This window comes from Pteropus vampyrus, unplaced genomic scaffold, assembly GCF_000151845.1.
Source record: "Pteropus vampyrus isolate Shadow unplaced genomic scaffold, Pvam_2.0 Scaffold434, whole genome shotgun sequence".
Taxonomy (NCBI): Eukaryota; Metazoa; Chordata; class Mammalia; order Chiroptera; family Pteropodidae; genus Pteropus; species Pteropus vampyrus.
In genome coordinates, this window is record NW_011889215.1 from 423,929 (window position 1) to 450,228 (window position 26,300).

The 26,300-nt window shown below is 37.1% G+C and overlaps 1 protein-coding gene across 3 annotated transcripts in view; it reads left to right on the forward strand.

Moving 5' to 3' along the window:
• The window catches only part of GNAL (G protein subunit alpha L), a 158,556-nt gene that overhangs the window by 101,539 nt on the left and 30,717 nt on the right, over positions 1–26,300 (forward strand). For all 3 annotated transcript variants that reach the window (XM_011381291.2, XM_011381292.2, XM_023523956.1), the window contains one exon: positions 12,132–12,229. In XM_011381291.2, the coding sequence (XP_011379593.1) occupies positions 12,132–12,229 (98 nt within the window). The remainder of the gene's footprint in view (positions 1–12,131; positions 12,230–26,300) is intronic.

A 26,300-nucleotide genomic window follows, 5' to 3' on the forward strand; every position in this document is an offset into this window, starting at 1 on the left:
GAAGCTCTGATGTGGGAAGTGTTTGTCTTAGCTCTTGTCTGTCAGAAAAGGAAGCTCTTACATGTGCTATAGTCAATACAATATCAATGACACGAATAATTTATGACTTTCTGGGGATAATGGTGTTTTTGGACTCCAGAAAAGTCATTTTTTAAAATATTCAATACCAGGACAAACATGACTTTAAACATTCAAATATAAAACCTACTTGTAGTTACAAAAATTTTCCCATCAATTCCAAGTTGCTAACAAATAATGTATATGAATTTTCAACTCTCTTAATGAGCATAAATGTTTGGTATGGAGGTGAATAAAGAAGGTAGAAGGCAAAGTGAGGGAAGATTTCTTGGAAAAGTTTATTGATACATTTAGTCATTAAACAAATATTTATTGAGCTCTTAGTATGTGTCAAGGACTATATTAAGTGCTTGATATACACGAAGATCATGTATATCAGAACACGAAGATCCCTGCCTTCGTGGTGCTTACGGTATAGCAGAAAAGACAGAGAATACATAGAACATAATGACTAAGTTAATTACAGAGTATCTTAGGAAGCGCTAAGCCCTGTATAGACCATACAATTAGAGTAGGCCAAGGGGCCTGGGATGGAGGAGGAGGGGACTGCAGTTTTAAGGATGATGGTCAGAGCAGATCTCATTGAGAAGGGAGCATTTAAGGAGAGCCCTGAAGAGGTAAGGCAGTGAGCAAAGCAGGATCAGGGACAGACAGTCCAGGCGGCCAGAACAGCAGCGCTAAGGTGCTGCCTCAGGTGGGAGCAGGCTGGGGGTTCAGGGAACAGCAGGAAGCCAGTGTGGCTAGAGCAGCGAGCAGAAGGAGAATGAGAACGTGATATTAAAGAGGTCATGGAGAGAGGGACAGCAAAGAAATAGCGTTTTGTAGTCATTATAGGGACTCTGAGTGAAAAGGGTTTCATAGGAGGTGTTGAGCGCAGGAGTGACCTGAGCCGACCTGCACTGTAGAAGCATCACCCTGGCTGGAGTTCCAGAAGCAATAGTGGGAGCAGCGGAGACAGGTTAGGAGGCTGTTGCAGTAATCTGGGTAATGAGAAATATTCATGGTTAGAATTATACAACTATTAAGATAGTCAGCGCTGGATACAGTTTGAAAGTGGAGTCATATGAATGTATTAGATATGTCCTGTGAGAGAAAGAGAAGCATTAAGATGAATTCACAGCTTGGCCTGAACAACAAAGTTGCCATCCACACCTCTGGCCATGTGAGTGTAAGATGTCCATTAGACATCCAAAAGAGTGGCCAGAACTGCTCTTCTCCACAATCTTTAAGTAACAGGGTTCTTTTGAAGAAGGTGCTCCATGTCAGAGAAGGAGATAAGTGATCCAAGGCAGGTCCAAAACAATTATAGCAATAATCAGTGCAATACATAACAATCATATATAGTGTTTATGTTTTCAGGGCTTTTCAAACATGAACTTGGTTACCTGTTTCCTTGAAGGCTTAGGAATACTTTTTTTGTGGTAGAAGGAAAGTTGGGTTTTGGCTAAAGATTACAAGAAAAATATTTCTTCTTTCTGGAATCTGTCATATGCCTTAATTTATTCCCTCTTGATAGATCACTTGCCAAGAAAACACTATTTTCTTGATATTTAGAGTTAAGTTAGCAAAAAAATTTAAAAAAAAAAAGATCATGCTTCTTATGGATTCCCCCTAAAATCTTGTTGCTGCCCACTAATTGTATTTTTTGGCCCTAAAAGATTAATTGAGAGAGTAAGAACTGAAACCATTCTGTTTATAGAGTTTCTTATGTCATGAATAGCCCCGGAAAGTTGCTATAAGTTCTTTTTGGAATGACCGAACTGGTTCAGAGGACATTGTCTATCATTGTCTTTGTTACTCATGGATTCTGCTTTTACCCTGATGATATGGTTAAATTCCACCTCTGATACCGCCCCGGCACCCACAGGTATTTTGGTTTTCACTTACCTGTACATTTTTGTTTCTTTTCCTAACTCTTCTCTTCTTCCCTCAACCCTCTAATCCCTAAAAGCTAGTTATTCTCTATGGTCCCATTCTTGTCACTCTTCTCTGAACTCTATCCCCGACATCTCTCGAATCATCCCACTAGTCACCCAACTTATCTAAATGAAATTTGTCATCTCTTCCAAAGCACAACTCATCACAGTGTCCTTCAAACTGGTCTCACTGCAGCAGTGGCTTATGGCTCTAACCCACATCTCTGTGTTTTCAGGAGTCACATTCCTGAAGCAGAGTTCTGGGATCCTCTTGGTCAAAACACCCAGTGATTTTTCATCCATTCACAGATGCCTAAAGTAGACACCGAATGTTTATCTGCTAGGCATAATTCTAAGTGCTGTGGATATAGCAGCAGACAGAAGAGACAAAGCTCCTCATGAAGCTTACATTCTATAGAACAAACAAGATCACAACCACTAGATAAGTAGGGATACAGTATAGGGATGGATGGTGGGGAGGGAGTGAAGAAGAGTAAAGGGTAGTAGGAAACGCAGGATGGCAGTTAATGTTGCTATTTTATACAGGGCTGTTAATGATAGTAAGGTATTTGGGCAGAGACCTAAAGGAGTGTCCAGCCAGAAGCAAGAGCACAAGCAGTGCCTCAAGGTGGCATGTTCAAGGAACACCCAGGCCAGTGTCTATAAAAGAATGAGCCAGGCAAAAACAGGGTGAAGAAGATGGGGATTGCGGGGCGGGGGGGGGCAGATAATGTGGGGACTTCGGATTTTACTCTGAGATGGGAAGCAATGGATTGATGTTTTCTTCTCTTTTCTTAATAAACTTTTCTTTATTGTGGCATAAATTCTTTATTGTGGCATAACATAAAACTTATTATCATAACCATTTTTCAGTGCACAGTTCTGCGGCCTCATTTACAGTCACGTTGTGCAACCATCATCACCATACATCTCCAGAACTTTTTCATCTTCTCAAATTGAAACTTTGTGGCCATTAAACACTAACTCTCCATTCCCTCTTCCCCTAGCCCTTGACTACCACCATTCTACTTTTTGTCTCTGAGGATCTGACTACTCTAGGTCCCTCATATAAGCGGAATCACGCAGTATTTTTCCTTCTGTGGCTGGCTTATTTCACTTAGCATAATAGCTTGAAGGTTCATCTGTGTTGCAGCATGTGTCAGAATTTCTTTTTTAGGGCTGAATAATATTCCCTTGTATGAATATACCATATTTTGTTTAACATTCATCTGTCAATGGACACTTGAGTTGTTAGCATTGGGTTGTTTTGAGTCCACTTACAATGTGAACTGACTTGTGTTTTCAAAGAATCATTGATGCCTGAGTTGAATAGATTGTGATAAGAAAGAGTGGAAACAGAGGTCAGTTGAGAGCCTGTGGCAGTAACTGCCAGTCCTAAAAGATGGCTTCAATCAAGAACGTAGAGGTGTAAGATGTGATCAGAATCTGGGTGTGTTCTGAAAGTACAGCCAAGAGGGTTTCCTTAAGGATCACATAGCAAGTATGAGAGGAAAGGGGTCAAAGATGGCTCCAGGGTTTGGGGCCTGAGCAACTGGATGGTGGTGCTGCCATCAACTGGGGAAGGCTCCACGTAGGACGAGTTTTAAGAGGAAATTAAGAGTTTTGTTTTGGAATTTTTTGAGTTGCAGTTACCTGATAGAACTCAAGCAGTGATGTCAGGCAGGCAGTTGGACATGCAAATCCAGAATTCAGAGAAGAGGTCTGAGCTGGAGCTGTCAATGTGAGAGTCACGAGTACAGTTCACCCTCCTTATCCACAGGTTCTGCATCTGCAGATTCACCCAACCAAGGATAGAAAATATTTGAAAAAAAATGTTACATTGTTGCTGATGTATACTATGTAGTTTGACTTTGCATCTGTACTGAACATGTACAGACTTGTTCTTGTCATTCCCTAAACAATACAGTATAACTATTTACTTAGCATTTACACTATATCCGGTATTATAAGATGGTTTAAAGTATATGGTAGGATGCGCTTAGGAATACCACACCTTTCTATGTAAGGGATTCAAGCACACATGAATTTTGGATCCACAGGGATCCTAGAACAAATCCCCTGTGGATCCTGAGGGATGACTGTGTACTCATACATAGTTAAGCCACAAAACGGAGGAGGTCACAAGGAAGTGAGCTTAGAGAAGAGGATCCAGGACGAGGTCATGAGGCTGCCCAGTATTAGGAGGCTGGGAAAAGAGAAGGACCCAGCAAAGAACACTAACCAAGAATGACAGTGGATTAGCAGGAAAGCCAGGAGTCAGAGAGGTCTCGGAAGCCAAAGTACAGTGTGTCAGTGAGGAGGGGGATAGTCAGCTGCGTTAGATGCTACTGATAGACCAGGTAAGGGAGCAACCAAGAACTGACCATGGAACCCAACAGCCTAAAAGTTATTACCTTAATCACGACCTGCAAAAAAAATTCCACACTTCTTTGGCTTCCTTTTTTTGTGACTGCTCTCTCACATATCATACCTATTCCAGGCCCTCAATATTTACCTAGTGAATCAATGAATGACACACCTTGCTTTGACCAAGTCTACTGTGGAGGGTGTGGAAGGAATAACCACTCTCACCACCCCGGACACCTTTCCTTCCAGCATTCGCTTGGCCACTATAAGCTCCAAAAGAAAAAAACTAGCTCTGCCTTTTTCTCCATACCTCCTGTTCCAGCACAGGGTGGCCAACGTGAGCTAGGAGATGGCTGTCACTTGAGCACAAGAGCAAATGAATGGGGTAAGGAGGAGGTGCTGGGCTGTCGAACAGTCTTTGAGTCTTTCTTATTTATTTGGAATTGTCAGGAACTGCAAGAATGTCAGGTCTATCTGTGTTAAAATTTAAATTTGAAATACATTCATAAAGCTAGATGAGATTAACCTTCTTGTACTATCTGCCACACTATACACCTCCATTACGATAAATAACTAAGCACTTAATAAAGTTATTAAATGTTGAAATGAATTAAGCATGTTGAATCAGAAATCCTGACTAGCAACTCTTATAAAATAGATCCAGATGTTTCTCCTGGGAAAGAAAGGAAGCCCCCTCCTAGGTATGTACCCAGGAGAATTAAAAACCTGTATCCACACAAAAACTCGTACATGAATGTTCGTAGCTTTATTCATAATAGCCAAAAAATGCAAACAATCCAATGTCTATCAAATGATGGATGGGTAAACATCATACAATGGCATATTACTTGGCAATAAAAAGGGATGAAGCACTCACACATGGCACAACATGACTGAACCTTGAAAACATTATGCCGAGTGAAAGAAGCCAGACACAAAAGCCAGGTATTGTATGATTCCGTGTGTGTAAAATGTCCAGAACAGGCAAATCCATAGAGACGGAAAGTAGATTAATGTTTGCCCGAGTCCAAGGGAGCAGAAGATGAGGAGTGACTTCTAACAGTATGGGGTTTCCTCTGAAGATGATGTTCTAAAAGTGATTCTGGTGATGAGTACACAACTCTCTGAGCAGACTAAAAACCGCTGAATTGTACACTTTAAGTGGGTAAATTGTATAGTACATAAATTATATCTCAATAAAACTGTTACATACAAAATAGAAAGAAAGAGGAAAAATATAAAACTTATAAAACTTAAAATCCAGAGAGTCTCAGAACTGGAAGAAATCTTAAAGATTATCTTGTACTAATACATGAGTATAGAACAGCAAGGTGTTTGGCATTTTTGGTCAATTTTCTTTCCCTTTTATAGCTGCTTCAGAATTGCAAAGGAACTCAGCAGTTGCCTTTGAAATCTTATTTTATATTGTTTTATGATTCCTCATTAGACGCTATTAGTGTATTTTACACTAAAATTTTCCCAAAGAAATATGTATCTAATTCTACAGTTGTTGTCAGTAGGAGTATAGCAAACTCACTTCTCAAGACACTTGCTTTTAATCTAGTCTTCTTCCCCAAAAGAGGGGTTCCTCTCTTCTTTTTACCTCTCAGCACACAAAACAGGATTCGGAGTGACTAAGGAGACCAAGAATAATACCTTAAAGTGTTATGTAATTTAAGCTTGATGTTCCAAAGAGAATTTTTGTCAGATAACTTTGATAGAGCCTTGTCTGGAAGGAAAGACTAAAGTCGTGATTCTTTGAGCCTCTTATTCCTAATGAAAATACCTAATTATTTTATTTCTGTTCCCACACAAATAAGTTTCTCTTATGAGTCTCTTTGGCATGCTTCAAATGCACAGTTTTCTCAGAGAATTAGGATTTTACAGAGAGAATCTTAGGTATAAGAGTAGGAGTATTATGAAGGGGAAAATCAAAAGCGAGAAAATTAATTTTGTGGAAAAAAATGCTTGAGGAAAATTATGTTCCCATCACTATAAAATAGATTTATTTAATTCTCTATTATGAATCATGGATCTGATTACTAAAGCTTTATACTGATCACAATTGTTTTGTGAGATTATAAATTACAAATAAAAAAATCTCTAATCAATCTTATTGTATCTTTCTAAAGATACAATACAAGTGTAAGCAGCAAAAACCATGAAGCCTTGCAAGGTGGGCAGTGAAGATCCCTTGGCTAAGTCCTCCTGCACTTTGGAACCACAGGGAATTCAGATTCTACCCCAGGCCTCATGGGTCATGCTTTTGGGAGAAAAACAGAGAGAGGCCGGAGCTGTGTAGGTAACTATTTCTGTGCACAGCTACACAGGAAGAAATTAAAAGCTACTAGAACTAATAAGTGAAGTTAACAAGGTTGCAAATCAAATGCAGAAATCAATTATATTTCTGTGTACTAGCAATAAAAAAAAATCCAAAAATGACATTTTAAAAATATGTATATACAAAATAAATTCACAAAAAAACTACTTAGAAAAAATTTAACAAACAATGTGAAAGATCTATACACTGAAACTACAAAACATTATTGAGAGAATTTAAATAAAATACAAATAGATATATCATGTTAATGGATAAAAAAATTCATTATTGTTAAGATGGCATTCTCCCCAAAGTGATATATAGAATCAATGCAGTTTCAATCAAAATGCCAGCAGGCTTTTTTATAGAAATTGACAAGTTAATTGTAAAATGTATATGGAAATTCAAAAGACCTAGAACAGCCAAAATGATGTTGAAAAAGAACAAAGTTGGAAGATTTAACATTACTATCTTTAAGACATACTACAAAGCTACAATAATCAAGACAGTATGGTGTTGGCATAAGGATAGACATATAAGTGGAACAAAATTGAGAGTCCATGAACAGGCCTACATGCATATGGTCAATTTCAACAAAGACACCAAGGTAAAGCAACAGAGACAGAGTAGTCTTTCAATAAAAGACTGAGAAAGTTGGATATCCTTATGGAAAAAAGTGAAATTTGACCTTTTCCTTATAACATCTCCAAAAATTAACTCAAATGGATCATAGACCTGAATGCAAGAGCTATAACTCTAAAACTTTTAGAAGTAAACTTGGAGGAAATATTTTTGACTTTGAGTTAGACAAACATTTCTTAAACACAGAAAAACATAAATACTAAAAGGAAAAAAATTGATTAATTGAACATTCGCAAAATTAAAAACATTGCTCAGCAAAAGATGTTTAAGATAATTAAAATGCAAGCTACGGTTTGAGAGAAAATATTTGCAAAACTTATCGCTAACAAAGGACTTGAATCTAGACAGTTTTTTAAATCTCTTACTCATAAAAAAAGTAAAACTCAATAATAAGACATACAACCTAATTTTTTAAATGGAAAAAATATTTAAAGACACTTCAAAAAGAATATATGCAAGTAGTCAACAATTACATGAAAAGATGTCCAACCTCATTGGTCATTAGGGAAATGTAAGCTGAAACCATAATGAGATGCCACTATATGCCCACGAGAGTAATTAAAATTAAGAAGACTAACAAAACCAAGTATTGGTGAAGATATAGAAAAACTAGAACCCCTAGACATCGCTCTTGACAATGTAAAATAGAATAGCCACTTTGGAAAACAATTTAACTTTAAAAAAAATTTTAAAGTTAAACATTCACCTGCCATATAACCCAGCAATTCCACTCCTGGGTATCAACCCAAGAAAAATGAAAATACAAGTCCATACGAAGACTGGTACACAAATATTCCTAGCAGCACAGTTTTTAACAGTCAAAAACTAGAAATAACCCAAATGATCATCAGTTGGTGAATGAATAAACAAATAGTGGTATATCTGTTCAATAGAATAGAACTCGGCAATTTTTTTAAAAAAAGAACAAACTACTAATACATTACAAAATAGATAAATCTCAAAAATATGCTGAGTGAAAGAAGGCAGATACAAAAGACTATTTATTAGATTTCATTTATATAAAATTTCTAGAAAAGATAAAACTTATAGAGACAGAAGTAGATTAACAGTCTGGGACCTGGGGTGGAGATAGGACTTAGCTCCAGAGGGTAAGGAGGTAATGGAGGTGTTCCAAAAATTAATTGTGGTATTGGTTGCATGACTGTATAAATGGATGAATTTTATGGTATGAAAAGTATACCTCAAAAAGCTGTTAAAAATTATTCTAAAAATAGTTAAAGTAGGCTGTCCTAAGGGGAAAAAATAGTTTAGTTTGTATTATAAATTTGCTATTGTCCCACTGGTCTCCCAGGCACAAGAGACTGCCATCAACTAGAGAATGAAGAAGCTAGCTGGACTCATAGCATGCTTTTGAATCCAGGTTTGGCCATTTCCTAGTCAAGGAAGCTTGAGCAAATAGAAAGTATCCTAAATCATTCCCATTTTGTCATCTGTAAAATGGGAGTTGAATCACCTACATGGCAGGTTGTTTGAGACGTAAATGATACCTTGTATCTAAGACCCCTAGAACATTTCTGAAATATAATAGGCACTGGGTAAATGCTGGGTAAAATGAGATGTGACCTCATTTTATATTTGGTTACTTGTTAATGTCATTGCCAACTGTGGTCATGCTTCATTGTAGGAAAGATATGGGCGTGGGGACTGCTAATGACTTTAAATTCATTTGTTTGATTTTTTTTTTTTTTAGCATAGTTTCTGAAAGCTGTTCCTAAATAGAATTTTAGAGATACTATATTAAATTAGATTTGAAGATGGACAGAGATTTTAAATAACATAATCATAGTGTTACCAGACATGACAGATCCCACATAGACTTTTAACTCAATATATATATCAGATGTCTGAAGAAGAAAATGACAAATCTATTAGATCATTCTGTTATCCAAGGGATAAAATTAAGTAGGTGTATTTTAAATGAATCAGACAGAAACTTGAGCTTTAGAAAATTCAGTTTAAACGGCTATTGACCTGAAACTGCCTATTTCTAAGGTCCATTGGATTATGGTAGTGAACATTATTCACTATGTTTCCATGAAAAATTATGTTAAACACTTATTTATGCTTCAATTTGTTCCAGAAAAGATTTAGAGCTGCTTAAAAAGTTTAAAAACAAGTTAATAAAGTAACTGAAAATCCAAGAGAGTGAGGCTAGGAACATGAAAGCAAGTTATGTGGAGCCAGAAGCACAGTTAGTACCCAGAGCATAAGGCAAAGCCCTTCACACATGGGACTGACCCCGAAACATGACTTCTAGGTCCATAGGATTAAAAGTTACAAGGCCCATAAGATTAAAAATTAATAATAAAATGTAAAAAGCTGTTGCTTGAGAGATGCAAAAAAAGTATTCCTGACACTAAAATTTGAGAGAAGTATAACTATAAGTAGTCCTAGAAAGAATATTGTGCACAATAACATTTTTACACAGTTTCCACCAGCCATAGTACAGGGCACTGAATGTGAAAGCACCTCTGTATGTGTAGCTGGAGCTTTCACTCTAAGCCATTGGACAGCCTTTATTTCAAGAAATAAGAAATATGCTTTTGATTCTTATTTCAAAAAAGAAAAAGTGTACCTCAAGTGTCAGTGTAACCAAAAAGTTATTTTATGATATTAGCAGAGCTATTATACAAGAATTTTTATTACACGTGTCTTATTATAATATGTTTATTTCCATTTTAGAGCAGTTATAAAGAGCTTAGAAGCAAAAGGAAAAATTGCTTCTCATCTGAGAATTCTGTTAGTTTTGAGTATACTTTATATATAAAGGAAGATGTAGACAGCACATAGATTTAAATTTCTTTAGTTAAAAATCAAAATTACGCTGTAATATTTTTAATTCTTTTAAAAAGTAAGTTTAGGTTTGATATTGTCATAATTTTAATTTTCTATAACATAATCTAAACTCCTTTGAATAAGAGTAGCATAAATGTTCCTGTATTTAGTTTGCTGAATGTATGAAGATCCCAAAGCAAGTCTCATATTCGGTTATACAGAAAAAAATTAAGAAATGCCACTTTCTTTCCATGCTCTCAACTTCTATATTTCTTTCCATGCTCTCAACTTCTATATCCTCTCAGATGTCAAAAACAGATTACATTTCACTGTGAACCATTCTTTTATTTTTTTTCAGATATATGCACACACAACACTGAAATTATTTTTATTTAGTATTCATCTTAATTGCTAATGGAGGCATACTAAAATTATTCCTCATATTTATTTCCCAGTTGTAGCAAATATATGAGAATTCTAGCCTGGTTCTGTGTTTAGTTATCATTAAAAAAGCTGCATTGGCTGACTGAATATTTAATGATTTTACAGAATTATTTCTTTGTTTATGTATTTTTTAGTTGAAAGAGTGGCATTGTGGCTATGATTTTTTAAAGGCTTTATGTTTTAAAAATAATGTTGAAATAGAACAATATGGTATAAGATAAAAACTGAGGGGTTCAGCTACTCTCCTTTATACAGAGATAGTCCCTTCGTTGTCAACTGTGGACAGTTTAGATTTGTTGATGATGATGACAGACGATAGATATAGAGACATGTGACATAACTTTAAAGATTGTTCCTGACACTAGGAAGTTAGAATAGGACATACTGAAACCTAAAGAAGCTTAAGCTCAGGGCTCCTCACTCCTACTCCCCCTTCCAAGGTTTTGTACCTAATTTGTATTCATAATTTTGTTTTCCTTATTTTAAAGAGGGTCCCAGAATTGTATGAGCATCAGGCCCCACAATACTTGGATTTATCCTTGTATGGAACTGTGACTCTCTAAGAAAAATAGCAGCCCTTCATTTTTTTCCTCCAAGGACTCTATGCTGATTCTTAGGGAGCATGGCAGCCATGACGAACAGAAAAGCCTCGATGGCTTACCAGCCAAGTTGCCCCAGACACTTCTGTGCAGATCAAAGGAGGAAATGGGTGCTTCCTGGTGTTGCCATGAGGGGAAAATGACTGATGTGGGAAGAAATATAAATATTCTAACAAAGGGTTTTGTCAAAATTTATATTTAGCAACTACTATATAGTCACTTGCACTGTTAAGTTAATTTGGGTAATTTTGGAAATGTGAATTCCTAAAGCTGCCTTTTACTTTGAGATAAGGAATGTTCTTGTTTCAGAGGTTGCTGCTTGTCATAGTGGGTGAAGTTAAGCACTGTGCCTGCACAGATTTGTGAGAACCAGAAACTGCAGTTCACATTTAAGTCATAGTGTTTAAAATTGCCCAAAATCAGTAAATTACTATCCCCAAAGAATATAATTTTAAAGGTCTTTTTCTTAAAGAATATAATTTTAAAGTTATTTTTCTTAATTACCTAATTCTTTGGGGCCATCCACTCAAACATGTCTCTTCAGAATCATGGCTTACATAGGAAATTTTAAAGAGCAGCTAAGGCAGAACTTAACCTTATAATAGACATGTTTTTTCATTGTCGAAGTGGCAGTTCCACTAGTAAAGTTATTGAGTACCAAGGACTTTTAAATTGTTAGTTGCTTTTCTCGTTAATGCATGTCGTTAACTTTTGACATAATTTTCACTTGGGGGAACTTTCTGGAATGATCAGCATGTTTGACAAATTGATTTGAGTGATGATAACACAGATTCATCCATTTTCATCACAATGAACAAGAGATTTGTGCATTTCACAGTGTGTAGACTCCCGCAAAGAAAATAATTCATGTGTTACCTGCAAAATTGAGAGGGCAAGTTTTTTTCACTATTAACTTTTGAAAGATTATAATACATGCATGCTCTTATTTGTAACTTTTTCAAATTTTAGGAATTCTTCGATCATGTGAAGAAACTTTGGGATGATGAAGGTGTGAAGGCATGCTTTGAGAGATCGAATGAATACCAGCTGATCGACTGCGCACAATAGTAAGTCTGCTCTGAGCAGAGCCCAGGCCTCTTTGAAGATAGGATTGCACATGTGGTTGGTTGTGCTATCTCCCAGGATTACTGACCTCTCTTGAGTGCAAAGAACAAATAATTAACATCTCACTACAGAAAATAAGCTTTTAAAATAAGGCATGTTTTGTAGATGGAAAATTGAAAATCCAATAGGAATCAGTTTCAAGGAAGAACCAGAAGGATGCTGTATTCATTCTATCTTGATCATGTTTTCAGTTCTATTCGTTTTTTGCTTCTCTACAGTTATAGGCATGTTCATCAATTATAATGTACTTAGATATTCATTATTATATTTTAATTTTGGAACAAGGGCCCCCAAATTAAATTTTAAAATATCAACATCTGCAATCAAGCCCAAGCGCTTACTTAAAGTAATAAGTGATACATATTAAAAGTAGACTAGAACCTCGAAAGTAGATGGTCATTAATATAATAAGTAAATATTTGATGAAAAATATAATGATGAGAAATAAGGAAAGGACTCTGGTACCGAGGCTGGCTGGTTGTTTTTCTCTGAAATGCGTGTTTTCCTATTTTCTTTTGCCACTTTAGATTCATTCTATAACTATTAAAGAATAATGGTCTCCCGGGAGAATGTTAGTCAAGAAGTTCGAGATAATGTTTGCTATTGTGATAACAAAAACTAATTGTTTTTACGTGACTCTTCAAGCAGCAAGAAATAGGCACTTTTACATTTTTAGTCTGTAAATTCTAAAAATTCATACATATGGAAGAGATTCATAAGCATAAAAATCTAGGAATTTATAATATTTGGAACCGAATAATGTAGCTATGTTGACTTCAAGGAGAAAATAGTTGTGTGGCCCCAGCCCTTTCTCATCCATAGGAGTTCAGGCACCATCTCCTTGTGACAGGCACTGAGAAGGGCCAATGGCAAGGGCCTGAGGAGGAGATGCTGGAACCCAGGCATTGACAGGAAGCCAGTCTGGGAGCGAACATATGGGTAATGGAAGAATGGCCATAAACGAGTGAGAGAGGTCGGTGCAGCCAGACCCTCCCAAGTGCTGAAGGCTATGCAAAGGAACTTGGATTTTTCTTCCAAATGGAATGAGTGACCATTGGTTCCATGAGTGAGGCTGTGAGGGTCACTCTGGCTGCTGTATGGAGAATTAACAGGAGAGAGATCCCAGTGGAGTGCCTTGAGTCAGGTGGTGGCCACGGAAGTAAGCCCTGGGTGCTGAAGGGACAGAATGAGATGGTGGATTGGATAAGAGAAGCAGAGAAAAGGGGGCATCAAGGATGACAGTGCAGTGGGCCATGGTGCCATTTGTTGAGATGGGGAAAACTGAGAGACGCCGTTTATGGAAGAACAGAGGAAGGTATCAAGCTCCATTTGGAGAGGTTAAGTTTGAGATGCCAAAAGGATATCTAAAGGAGGCATTCAAGCAGATGGTTGTAGGAGCCTGGAGCTCGAAGGAATACTGGTGATACTAGCATGGATGTTTTCAGCCCACTGTATACAAAGCCTTAGAAATGAGTGAACACAAGTGAAGTGGGTGTAGAGAGTGGAAGGTCCCGGACGAAGGAAGTTAAATCCCCAGGAGGGATGCAGCACAAATCCGCTCCACACACTCTGAAATGACCACCAAAAGCTTTGAATGAGCTTCCACAGCATATGCTAAAGAAACTATTTACTAACTAAAAATTGTTATTAACTGGAAAAATATTTTAAAATTTTTATTTCCTATCACACTTAAGAGTCCTTCAAGACTTACCTTAAATCTGTATTCCCTTTTTACATTGGCCACACCCTTAAGTTTACATTTGTGAAGATACTACTGTGGTTACTCTCATGTCATTTAGTAGGTATGTTTGCTTTCATTCCACAACTGGATCACTCAGTCCATGAGAGCCAAGCTGGTTTAGATTTGGGTGTGGGAATAAGGAAAGGTTTAGAGCTCAAGTGCAATTTGAGAGGGTACTGGGAGTCCTCTCTCTTCCTGAAAGTCCTTTATCCTTTCCTTCTACTCTCACTCACTCTTTCTCTAACATGTCATTTCACAATCATTTAAAAGCCATGACGGAATTATATGCTAACTCACAATATTTTAGAGATGGAAAGGATATACTAAGAAAATGTTAACAACTGGAATTTCTAGCACAGCTCATAATAATATTTAAATTCATATACATTTACATTTAAAGTTGATGTGGAATATGCGTTTTATCATCATTTTTGAGTATTTCTCGAGCAAAGACGTCGTGAGGGAACACCACAGTGCTGCTCAGGAATTTCTCCTTCTTAAAAAAGAACAATTTATTCTTATTCACACATCGCCATAGTTATAAAATTGATGATTTAATTTAAAATAGAACATGCAAATATAAATTTTTAAAACAAGTAGTTAGGATTCAGATGACAATAGATAGTTCAGATTCAGATCTTACCTCTGCCACCACCCATTGGGTGAAACTTTGGGCAAATTACTTTAATGGGAAAAATCATGTGATCTATTCTCATACAGTCATTGTAGGATTAAATAAGTATATATCCAAAGTCCTCAAAAGAGTTCCTGGCACATAGTAAGCCCTAAATAGCTCTTGCTATTATATCACCAGTGTGGAAACTGGGACCACAAGGGTAAACTAAGACAGCTAAGATCACAGTTTCCCATTAACAGATAAGATCACAGCCAAGATCTGCTTTTCTTTCAGTTCTGTCCTTTCAAATTACCAAGAACCACAGATAATAACTGCCTTGTGAAAGAGACTCTGGGGCATGAAGTCAAGACTCTCTTTCCGGGCTTGTCAGGAATAAAACACCAAATCATTTTTTATGCTTTCTTAACATGACATGACAAAATCACAGAAACCATTTCCCCTTCCAGACCTCACTATCTAGGTAACGTCAACAATTTTGCTTTTTTTATCCATTTTAATAAACATGGGAATCAAGTTAGATCAGTAACCTTTGTCTCTTAATAACAATATCTTGTTTTTCCTATACACTCAAATTTTGAGATAGAGGCTGGTGGTGAAGGATTTCAAAAACAAGTAATATTTCAATAACATTTGTTAGACCAACAAATGCTGCCGTACCTTTTTTTAATGTTGCCAAATAAGATGTTAAAGAAATATAAGCTGCTTCCATCTTCCATCACCATCCATTCGTAAAAGAAAAGTCATTTCAACTTCAAGTCGGTGAAGGGACATGATCTCCGAGTAAAGCCCTGGGACTGCAATACGCCAGCCATCTTGTCCAACCCATGAGATTTTTAATTACTGAGAGAATGTGTTTAACTGATCCTTAAATACCCAGCTCCTACATGAGTGTTCTTACATAAAATAGGTGCTCAGTAAGTCTATCTGAAATAAATGAATTGGCAGAATGGGAGCCCCATATTCACCGTGGCACTAATAGGAAAAGCTGACCCTGTCCCTTTAAAAGTGCACGCCCCACCCCACCCCAGACTCACTCTGGAGCCCCTCTTCTTTCCCCTTGCACATTCCCAGTGTTCCGACATGGCTTTTTTTTTTTTTTACTCTCATCTAAATTGCTTTGAAAAAGATCTGACTTGCATCTTGATATAAATCTAAGTCACGGTGCTACCTTGCTCAACAGCAATGATTTTTAACCTTAATTCTTATTATGATAGGAGTAATTGTAAGCCATGTTAAAGTAACTTCTTCCATGGCAGAAACCACAGGAATATTTGGGGGTAGAGATACTTCCCAGTGATACTGAAATTCTGTTAAGGCTGAGCTACTGATGAAGAATCTAGGGACAGTCTCACAGGTCCTCAAAGGCTTAAACACAGATGCCCAGCATCTTCACTCCTGGATATATAGCCAAGAGAATTAAAAACATATATCTGCATAAAAACTTGTTCATGAATATTCATAGCAGCATTATTCTTAATAACCAAAAAGTACAAACAAATCAACTGTCCATCAAATGATGTATGATTAAGCAAAATGTAAAACATGACACAGTGGAATATTATTTGGCAATGAAAAGGAATGAAGCACTGTACTACAACATGAATGGACCTTGAAAACATTATGCTGAGTCAAAGAACCCTGAATCAAAAGACCACATATTATATTCCATTTGTATGGAATGTCCAGGTTGGGCAAATCCATAGAGAGAAGGTAGAATTGTGGTTGCCAGAAGCTTGGGGACAGGAGAAATTGAGAGTAACTGCTAATGGATACAGAGTTTCTTTGAGAGATAATGGGAATGCTCTGGAATTAGATAGCAGTGATGGTCACACAACCTATGAATATACTAAAATCCACTGAATTGTATACTTCAAAATGGTAAACTTTATGTTATGTGAAATTATGTGAATTATATCTCAATCTAAAAATAGAAAGATTATATAGAAGGAAGAATCCAGGGAAAGCAATAGGAACACTGGTCAAGATTGGCGGTGGGTCAGTCTCCTCACAGAGCCAGGAGTCAGATGAATGTCTTAGTGTGCATTTATAAGGTCTGCTTCTTCATACAGCCACAGACACATGCCACTCTCCTAGCTTGCAAACACATATGGGCAAATGGGAGCCCTCAATTCATAAAGCACCTCTGTTATACAAATGAAAAGACTATTAAGATTGATGTCATGCTATTTGACATGGAAAGAGTGGGAACTTGCTCAGGCAACTTCAAGAAAAGAAAATTTTATTCTGAGTCTCTCAGAAGCCACTACTGAATCAGAGGCACTGTGGAGACCAGCTCTTCTATTCCTACTGTCTGGGCATTTCAATTTCTCTTTCCCTGTCTGCTCATCTCATCCCTTGTTTCTAACTGGCAGATCCACTCCATAATCTGCAGGCCAGATCCCAGAGAAAACAGAGGGTATCAGTTTTGCTAATGTCCAGGAGGCTGTCCCCATCTAGCCTTGTCCCCAGTCCCTTCATGCCACCCTACTGGCCCAGTCAGTGGTCGTATCCCTGAGCAGAGGCTGCGTTATGGCCAGGGCAGCCAGACTGCACTGTCCAACGCCAGGACTAACATGGCTGGAAAAGTGTGGGAACAATCACTACAACTAAGCTTTCAATATTGTACTTTTGGTAAAAATGAGTGTCTTTGAAGCATCAAGTAAGCCGTGCAAATGACCACAGATTATATTTGATACAAATTCCCCAGTTCCCACTGTGAACATTAAAAACAATCTCTACTGCATTATCCCCCAAAATGCATTTCCTCTAAGTCCTAATAATAAGTGCTTATGTAGCCATGGAAACAGCTATTTTGGGAGAAAGAAAATCAGAGAAAATTGGATCTCTACAACAGGTTTATAAAATCAGACTTTGCTTAATGTAACTTGAAACTCTACAGCTCAGAGCGTAGATTCTTATGCTTTGTACCAATTTATTTACATAAGAGCCTCTAGGAATACATCCACTTGAAAAATTGGTTTTAGTATACTCAAAGACAGAGAATATCCCAGAAAAAGAAAAATGAAAAGAGCAATGGGAAAGGTAAAGTGATTTTCTGCTATGTTCCCTGCCTGCCTTTGCTGTCTGTCAGGAGTCCTGGTGCCCACGTTTACTTCTCTGGCACCAATTTAGAGCTCATGGCTCTCAAGTCCTTGAATCTAAGCTTTCAGGACAATCTAGAAATTAGCAAAAAAAAAAAAAAATGAAGTTTCAACTTCAAAGATGATTTTTTGCAGAATGTTTTAAAATAAAAGAAACTATAAAATGTACATGTTACCATTTACTTTTGAATTCATTAAATATATAACCAACTGCCTGGGTACACGTACTCACTTTTCTTAACTCTCATTTTGACCTTTATTTCTAGACAAATTTATTTTCAGTTTCATTTTATCAATTTACAGAGTTGGAAATGTTCCTGTTTATGGACAGTTCAGTAAAAAAAAATTTTGGTGTGTATGAAGAATAAATTTAATGGCAGGGCTCTAAGTATGTAAACCAAATATCTCAGTGTAAGTTGGTCAGCTCCTGGTTATCCATTTCTTCTATGCTCATTTGGAAACCCTCATCCTGAGAAGGACTTTTTGAGAGGGCTTGCTTAGTACAATGTTTCTCTGTGAGCAGGAAACCTACACTTTTCCTCTTACGTTTCTCCTTTACTCTGACACTGCTACCACACTCACAACACTTCTGACACCAGATGTGGGGAGGGGTGTCCCCCACCAAGCAGTTCCCTGTGACACCAGCTGGTTGCCCTGCAATTTAACTCAATTCTGACACTATCTACTTGGAGATAGTGTCAGACACAAAGGTTAAGTGCTCAGTCCCATGAGACCGCCCCATACTTCAGAGGCCACTTGCAAGTAGTAGGACCCCAGGTTACCCACAATTTCTGTCCGACTTGGCTACAATTCAGAGGTTCCCATGATCTCCTCCCCCTGGGTTCAATTATTTCTAGAGCAGCTCACAGAACTCAGGGAAACCTTTACTTAATATTTACCAGTTTGTTAAAGAAGTGATACAGGATACAGATGAACAATCTGAAGAAGAGGTACATAGGGCAAAGTCCAGGGGATCCCTAGCACAGGAGCTTCTATTCTCATGGAGTTGAGGTACGTCACCCTCCTGGTATGTGCATGTGTCCACCAACCTGGAAGCTCTCCAAACCCCGTACTTTGGGGATTTTTATGGAAACTTCATCAGGTAAACACGATCCATCATTAACACCATTCCCAGCCCCTCTCTCATTTCCTTGAAGAATAGGAGCAGGGAGTAATGGAACTGAAATCATGGCTTGGCCTTTCTGGTGCCCATTCTCCATCCAGGAGCCCACCCAGAGTCACCTTGTTAGAACAAAAGACACCCTTTCACCCAGGATATTCCAAGAGATTTAGGAGCTCTGTGTCAGAAACAGGGTCAACGACCAAACAATAGAACAAAAGATGCTCCTAGGACCCTTATCACTTAGGATATCACAAGGGGTTCAGGTGCTCTGTGCCAGGAACCAGGGGCAGAGACAAGTATATATATTTTTTCTATTATCTCACACTGTATAAATTGATTTTTCAAATCTTTCAGAAAATCTACTCCCTTGAGCAGAGAATCCCAGTGGATTCCCATGAAACACCTCATTGAATCCTTAGACTTCCTATAGAAGAGAGGACTCTGGGACCAGGTGGAGTTCCAAGTCCTTGCCCTTACAGCACATCACACTAGTTTCTGATGATGTTTCCCATTCACTGGATAGTGTTAGATTTGTTTTGAAGGCTGTGACTATGGTTTAAAAAATTTTTAATGCTTTTCTGTCTTAGAGTTTTATTTTCCCACTTATATTTTAGAAGTAGAATCCTTTGTCGAACAGTATCCCACATGGGGTGCTAGTAGTGAGGAGGGGTGAGTGGCAGTTAGGAGCCCAACTAGCCTTAGCCTTTCCGGGGCTCCTTCGTGTCCCATCAGTTGGCACCAAGAAACATGAGGCTCCACAGGGCCCAGTTTAAAGTCAAGGGCCAGTTTCCAAAATTTGTAGCCATAGGACCAAATGCAATTTACAACAAATACCAAATAGAACTGGTATTTTATTAGAATAAATATATCACACCAAAGTGATATTTTATTAGAGTTCAATTTATTTTAGATGCTCGTATTGATCACATTTACTTATTATAAAAACTCTATGGCCATTTTGATAAAAACAAGATTGAAATTCAATGTTCATAGATGACAGTTGTGTCTTTCACTGGGCTCAACATCCAGTTTCTTTCTACTGGGGTAAGAGTATATGGAAATATTCTGGTTTATGTAGATGAGTAATAGCAAATGGTAGCAAAAATATGGGCTTTTTTAAATTTTGCTTTGTAATCACAAGAAACATTTTAAGTTAAATTATGCAGAAATGTGAAAAGAAGAACTATAAGAAATTTTATTCCAAGTTGAATTCTTAATAGCCTCTAACAACTTTTCATAGTCTTTAACAAAAACATGAAGTCTGATAGACACTTAAATTTTTAAAGGCACGAATACTGTCTATAAGACAGAATTCTAGTGTGGAAATGTGTCACATTCTCACCTACGAAGTTGCAATGGTTAGGGTGGCCTTTGATGAGGCTGGACACTGCATCCTATGTGCCTATGGGGACCTCCCTTCACTGTTATACTGCAGGACAGGTGCTACATCATCTAAACAATGGCCAGGGTTCTACTACAACCTTCCTTCCAAATAACAACATATCTGCAAGAAGTTAATATATGTGCGTAATATCTTGATCGTTTGGGTTACACAGGTATATGCATGTGTCAAAACTCAGCAAATGTACACTTTAGATTTGTGTTTATATGAATCTAAATATTACATTTTAAAAACCAAACAAATATTGATGTCTAGGTAAAGATCCGCATACTAAAGTATTTAGGAGAAAGTATACTGGCATCTGCAATTTCTTTGAAATGCATCAAAAATAAGACATATAAGTGAATAGATATATGATTTTTTTTTTTACAGTAAAATGGTAATGTCAGAATCTAGATGGTGGGTATTTAAGCTTCACTGTAAAATTATTTCAAATCTGTTGTACATTTGAACTTATTCATAATACAATGTAGGGGGAAGAAAAATATACATATGTGTATAAATGTGATCAGAAGTCTAAAGAAAAACAACGTAGCAGAACAAGTTAACACATTAGTGGTACCCCACAAACTACAATATGGCACTTAAGACATTTGTTTGTATGAGGGTATATATGTATAAATAGTTCTTTTAAGTGTTTGTTGAATTCTTTGAAACATTTCCAAGGAACCCAGGGAACTCAAGTTGAAAACCTAAATACTACTATTAACAAAGTACACAGTTTGTGAATAACTTAAGAAGGCTGTCCTGTATTTCTAAGCTTCAAAATATAGCTGCAAAATAGCTCATCATTATCAAATCTTACCATTTGGGGAGCTATTTTATGTACATTACATGAGTTAACTTTATTGATCCTCACACTAATCCAAAGTCTATTATTCAAATAATATTTTAAAAAAGAGGAAATAGAGGAAAAAACAGAACACATCATACCAAAATAACACACAGAAGCACAGGCAAAAGAATCAATGGAGACCAGAGCTACCAGAAAACAAAACATAAAGTGGCCATAGGAAATCCTCGTACACCAGTAATCACCCCAAATGTAAATGGACTGAACTCACCAATCAAAAGTCAAGGAGCAGCAGATTGGATCAAAAAACAAAACCCAGCCAAACGCTGCTTTCAGGAGACACATCTCAGCTGAAAAGACAAATACGTACTCAAAGTGAAAGAATGGAAAATGATGCTCCACGCAAATGGCATCCAGAGAAAAGCTGGTGTAGCCGTACTTATATCTGACAAAATAGATTTTAAGATTAAAAAGTTACCAAGAGACAAAAATGGACATTTTATAATGATAAATGGGACAATACATCAAGAAGACTTATAAATAATATATATAACCAATCAAGGAACATCAAAATATGTAAAGAAACTGCTAACAGAACTAAAGGGAGAAACTGACAAAAACACAATTATAGTAGGGGACCTAAATACCCCACTGTCAGCTATGGATAGATCATTCAAACAGAAAATCAACAAGGAAATGTCGGCCTTAAATGACACATTAGACCAAATAGACATAATCGACATTTACAGAGCCTTTCATTTTAGAAAACCAGAATATACATTCTTCTCCAGTGTGCATGGAACATTCTCAAGAATAGACCATATATTAGGACACGAAACTATCCTTAACAAATTTAAGAAGATTGAAATCATACTAAGCATATTCTCCAACCACAATGCTTTGACATTGGAAATCGACTGCAAAAAGAAAGTGGGAAAAACCACAAATATGTGCAGATTTAACAACATGCTACTAAAGAATGACTGGAACAAAGAGGACACTCCAAAAGATAAGTAGGGAAAAATGAGAATGACTACACAACATATCAAAACTTTTGGAATGCAGCAAAAGTGATAATAAGAGAGAAATTTATATCATTATAGGCCTATCTCAAGAAACAAGAAAAACCCCAAATAAATAACCTAACATTATATCTTAAAGAACTAGAGAAAGAACAAATGATACCCAAAGTCAGCAGAAGGAAGGAAATAATAAAAATTAGAGCAGAATTAAATGACATAGAGAACAAAAAGACAGTTGAGAAATTAATGAACAAAGAGTTGGTTCTTTGTAAAGATTAATAAGATGAATAAACCCCAGGCTAGACTCACTAAGAAAAAAAGAGAAAAGACTCAAATAGACAAAATCAGAAATGAAGAAGTTACAACAGACACTACAGAAATAAAGAGGATCATACGAGAATATTATGAAAGAGTATATGCCATCGAATTCAATAACCTAGAAGAAATGGACAAGTTCTTAGAAATATATAACCTTCCTAAACCGAATCATAAAGAACTGGAAAACCTAAATAGACTGATCAACAGTAAGGAAATTAAAACAATCATCAAAAACCTCCTCGAAAGTAAAAGTTCAGGACCAGATGGCTTCACTAGTGAATTCTATCAAACATTCAAAGAAGATTTAATACCTATTCTTCTCAAACTCTTCCAAAAAAAAATGAAGAAGAGACAATACTTCCTAACTCATTTATGAGGCCAATATTACCCTGATACCAAAACCTGGCAAGGGTAACATACAAAAAAGAAAACTTCACCCAATATCTCTGATGAGCACAGATGCAAAAATCCTAAACAACATACTAGCGAATCGAATACAACAATATGTGACAAAGATTATATATCATCATCAAGTGGGGTTCATTCCAGGGGTGAAAGGATCGTTCAACATAAGCAAATTGATCAACATGATACACCACATAAACAAAATAAAAGATAAAAATCATGATCGTATCAATAGATGCAGAAAAAGCATTTGACAAGATACAGCATCCACTTATGATTTAAAAACTCAATAAAATGGATATAGAAGGAAAGTACCTCAACATAATAAAGGTCACATACGACAAACCCTCAGCTAATATCATACTTAGTGATGAATAACTGAAAGGTTTTTCTCTCAGACCAGGAAAAAGATAAGGATGCCCACTCTTACCTCTATTATTCAACACAATGTTACAAGTCTTAGCCCAAGCAATCAGGCAAGAGAAAAAAATAAAAGGCATCCATATTGGGAATGAAGAAGTAAAATTATATAGAAAACCCTAAAGACTCTGCCAAAAAAAAACTATTAGAAACAATAAAGAACTACAGTAAAGTTGCAGGAAGCAAAAACAGTGTACGAAAATCCATTGCATTCCTATATACTAACAATGAAATTTTGGAAAAAGGAATGAAAAAAATTCCTTTTGCAATTCCAACAAAAAGAATAAAATACCAAGGAATGAATTTAACTAAGGATGTGAAAAACCTGTACACTGAAAACTACAAGACACTATCTAAAAAACTGAAGAAAACACAAAGGTATTGCATGTTCATGGATTAGAAGAATCAACATCAATAAAATGGCCATTTTACCCAAAGCAATATACAGATTTAACGCAATCCCTGTCAAAATCTGAGTTGCATTTTTTAAAGAAATAGAACAAAAAATCATTAGATTCGTATGGAACCACAAAAGACCCCAAATAGCTAATGCAATCCTGAGAAAAAAGAACAATGCCAGAGTTTCACACTCCCTGATTTCAAATTATATTACAAAGCAACAATAATCAAAACAGCATGGTATTGGCAGTAAAAAAAGACACACAGACCAATGGAACAGAATTGAGAGCCCAGAAATAAACCCACATATACAGGCAAGCAATTTTCGACAAAAGAGCCAAAAATATACAATTGAGTAAAGAAAGCCTTTTCAATAAATTTCAGTAAATGGTACTGGAAAAAAATGGAAAGCCACATGCAAAAGAATGAAACTAGACTGCTATTTGTCACCATACACAAAAATTAACTCAGTGGATCAAAGACTTAAATATAAGACCCAAAACAATAAAATACATAGAGGAAAACATAAGTACTAAATTTATAGACATTGATGTCAGAGAGGATTTTATGAATTTGACCTCAAAGGTGAGGGAAGTAAAAGCAAAAATAAATGAATGGGACTATATCAAATTAAAAAGCTTCTTCAGAGCAAAAGAAATCATCAGCAAAACAAAAAGGCAACCAACAACAGAATGGGAGAAGTTATTTGCAAACAATAACTCTGATAAGGGATTAATATCCAAAAAATATGTAGGACTCAAACAATTCAACAACAAAAACAAACAAATCCAATTTAAAAATGGTCAGATGACCTGAACAGACACTTTCCCCAAGAAGGCATATAAATGGCCAATAGACACATGAACAGGTGCTCAATTTCACTAGCTCTTAGGGAAATGCAAATCAAAATCACAATGAGATACTACCTCATACCTGTTAGAATGGCTATTATCAACAAGACGAGGAATAACATTTGTTGGAGAGGTTGTGGATGGAAAAGGAGCCCTCATTACACTGCTGGCAGGAATGTAAGTTAGAACAGCCAATATGGAAACAGTCTGGAGGGCCCTCAAAAAATTAATAGAGTTATCATATGACTCAACAATCCCTCTTCTGTGTATTTAACCAAAAATTTCGAAAACATTTATTTATAAGGATATGCACCCCTATGTTCATTGCAGTATTATTCATCATAGCCAAGATATGGAAACTACCGAAGTGTCCTTTGATAGATGATTAGATAAAGAAGATGTGGTACATATATACAATGGAATACTACCCAGCCCTGAGAAAAAAATGAAATACTGCCATTTGCAACAACATGGATAGATCTTGAGAATATTGTGCTAAGTGAAATAAGTCAGACAGAGAAAGTCAAGAGCCATATGATTTCACTCATATGTGGGATATAAAAACTGAAATCAACAAACAAGACAAACAAAAACTCATAGACACAGACAACAGACGACAGTACAGTGGTTACCAGAGGGAAAGGGGGGTAGATGGGTGGTAGAAAAGGGTAAAGAGGGTCAAATATATGGTGGCAGAAGGAGATTTGACTGTGGACGGTAAACACACAATGTGATGTACAGGAGAGGAAAAAAAAATGGCATAGACGATAGAGGCTCTGTTCATCCCTCTGGTGACCAAATCAAAGTTGTGATGGAAACAAGGAGCAGTAGCAAAGAAAAATCACCTGGGATGAACAAGCCATACAATTAGGGAGAAATCCAAGAAAGCACCATGCAACGGCAGAAGGTAGGATGGGACGAGGACGCGGGGCTGCCAGGTCCTGAGTGGCTGAGTGAAACCAACAGCGCCAGCTGCAGACGCCACTTAAAGGGGCCGTGTCCGCAAGCAGATTTTTCCAGTGACAGACCTGCTCACTCTGAGCACCGGTGCCAATCGGCTGCACACAGCGGGCACCAGGGCCTTACAGGGAGACTGAGTTGTCAGAGTGAGGCCTTAGGCAAGACTCACTCTGTACAGAAGTGCCAGCAGTATCTATTGTTCCCTGTTGAGCCTTCCCCACTCCAGTAAGGGGACACAGTGCCACTATAGCTGTGACATCATCAAACTGGATAACAGAGGTCACTCCGCTCAGAGGATTCCCTGAAACCCCGCCTCCCCAAACTTGCGGCTCCACCCACACCACATCCTGGTATAGCCTCAGCGAGTCAGGTGCTCCTTGCTGAGCAGCACCTAGACTCACACTGGAGGCAGCTGGCCTTGGTTTCTGGTGTGGCCTTTTGAGGCAACTATAAGCACAGCATCTATGGATTGCTTACTGAATCTTAACAGATGGCCCCAGAGGGGCACAGGCTTGGGCTAAATTTGGCCTGCAGCTGAACCCCTCTCTGAGGGCTGGGCTCTTGGACACCTACTTCACAAATACACACTAATAAGGCTGGGAGACTTAGGAGCTTTGCTTAGTACATAGAAACAGACACAAAAAGGCAGCTAAAATAGGAATACAAGAAGCAGAAGCCATATGAGAGAACAAAACAGATATGCAGATATAATAGAGTGAGGTAATCTAACAGATGCAGAGTTCAAAACACTGGTTATAAAGATGCTCAATGAACTTTTGGGAAGTGTAGAAAACTCCAACAAAGAGATTTAAAAAAAAAAAAAAACCATAAAAATGGAAAT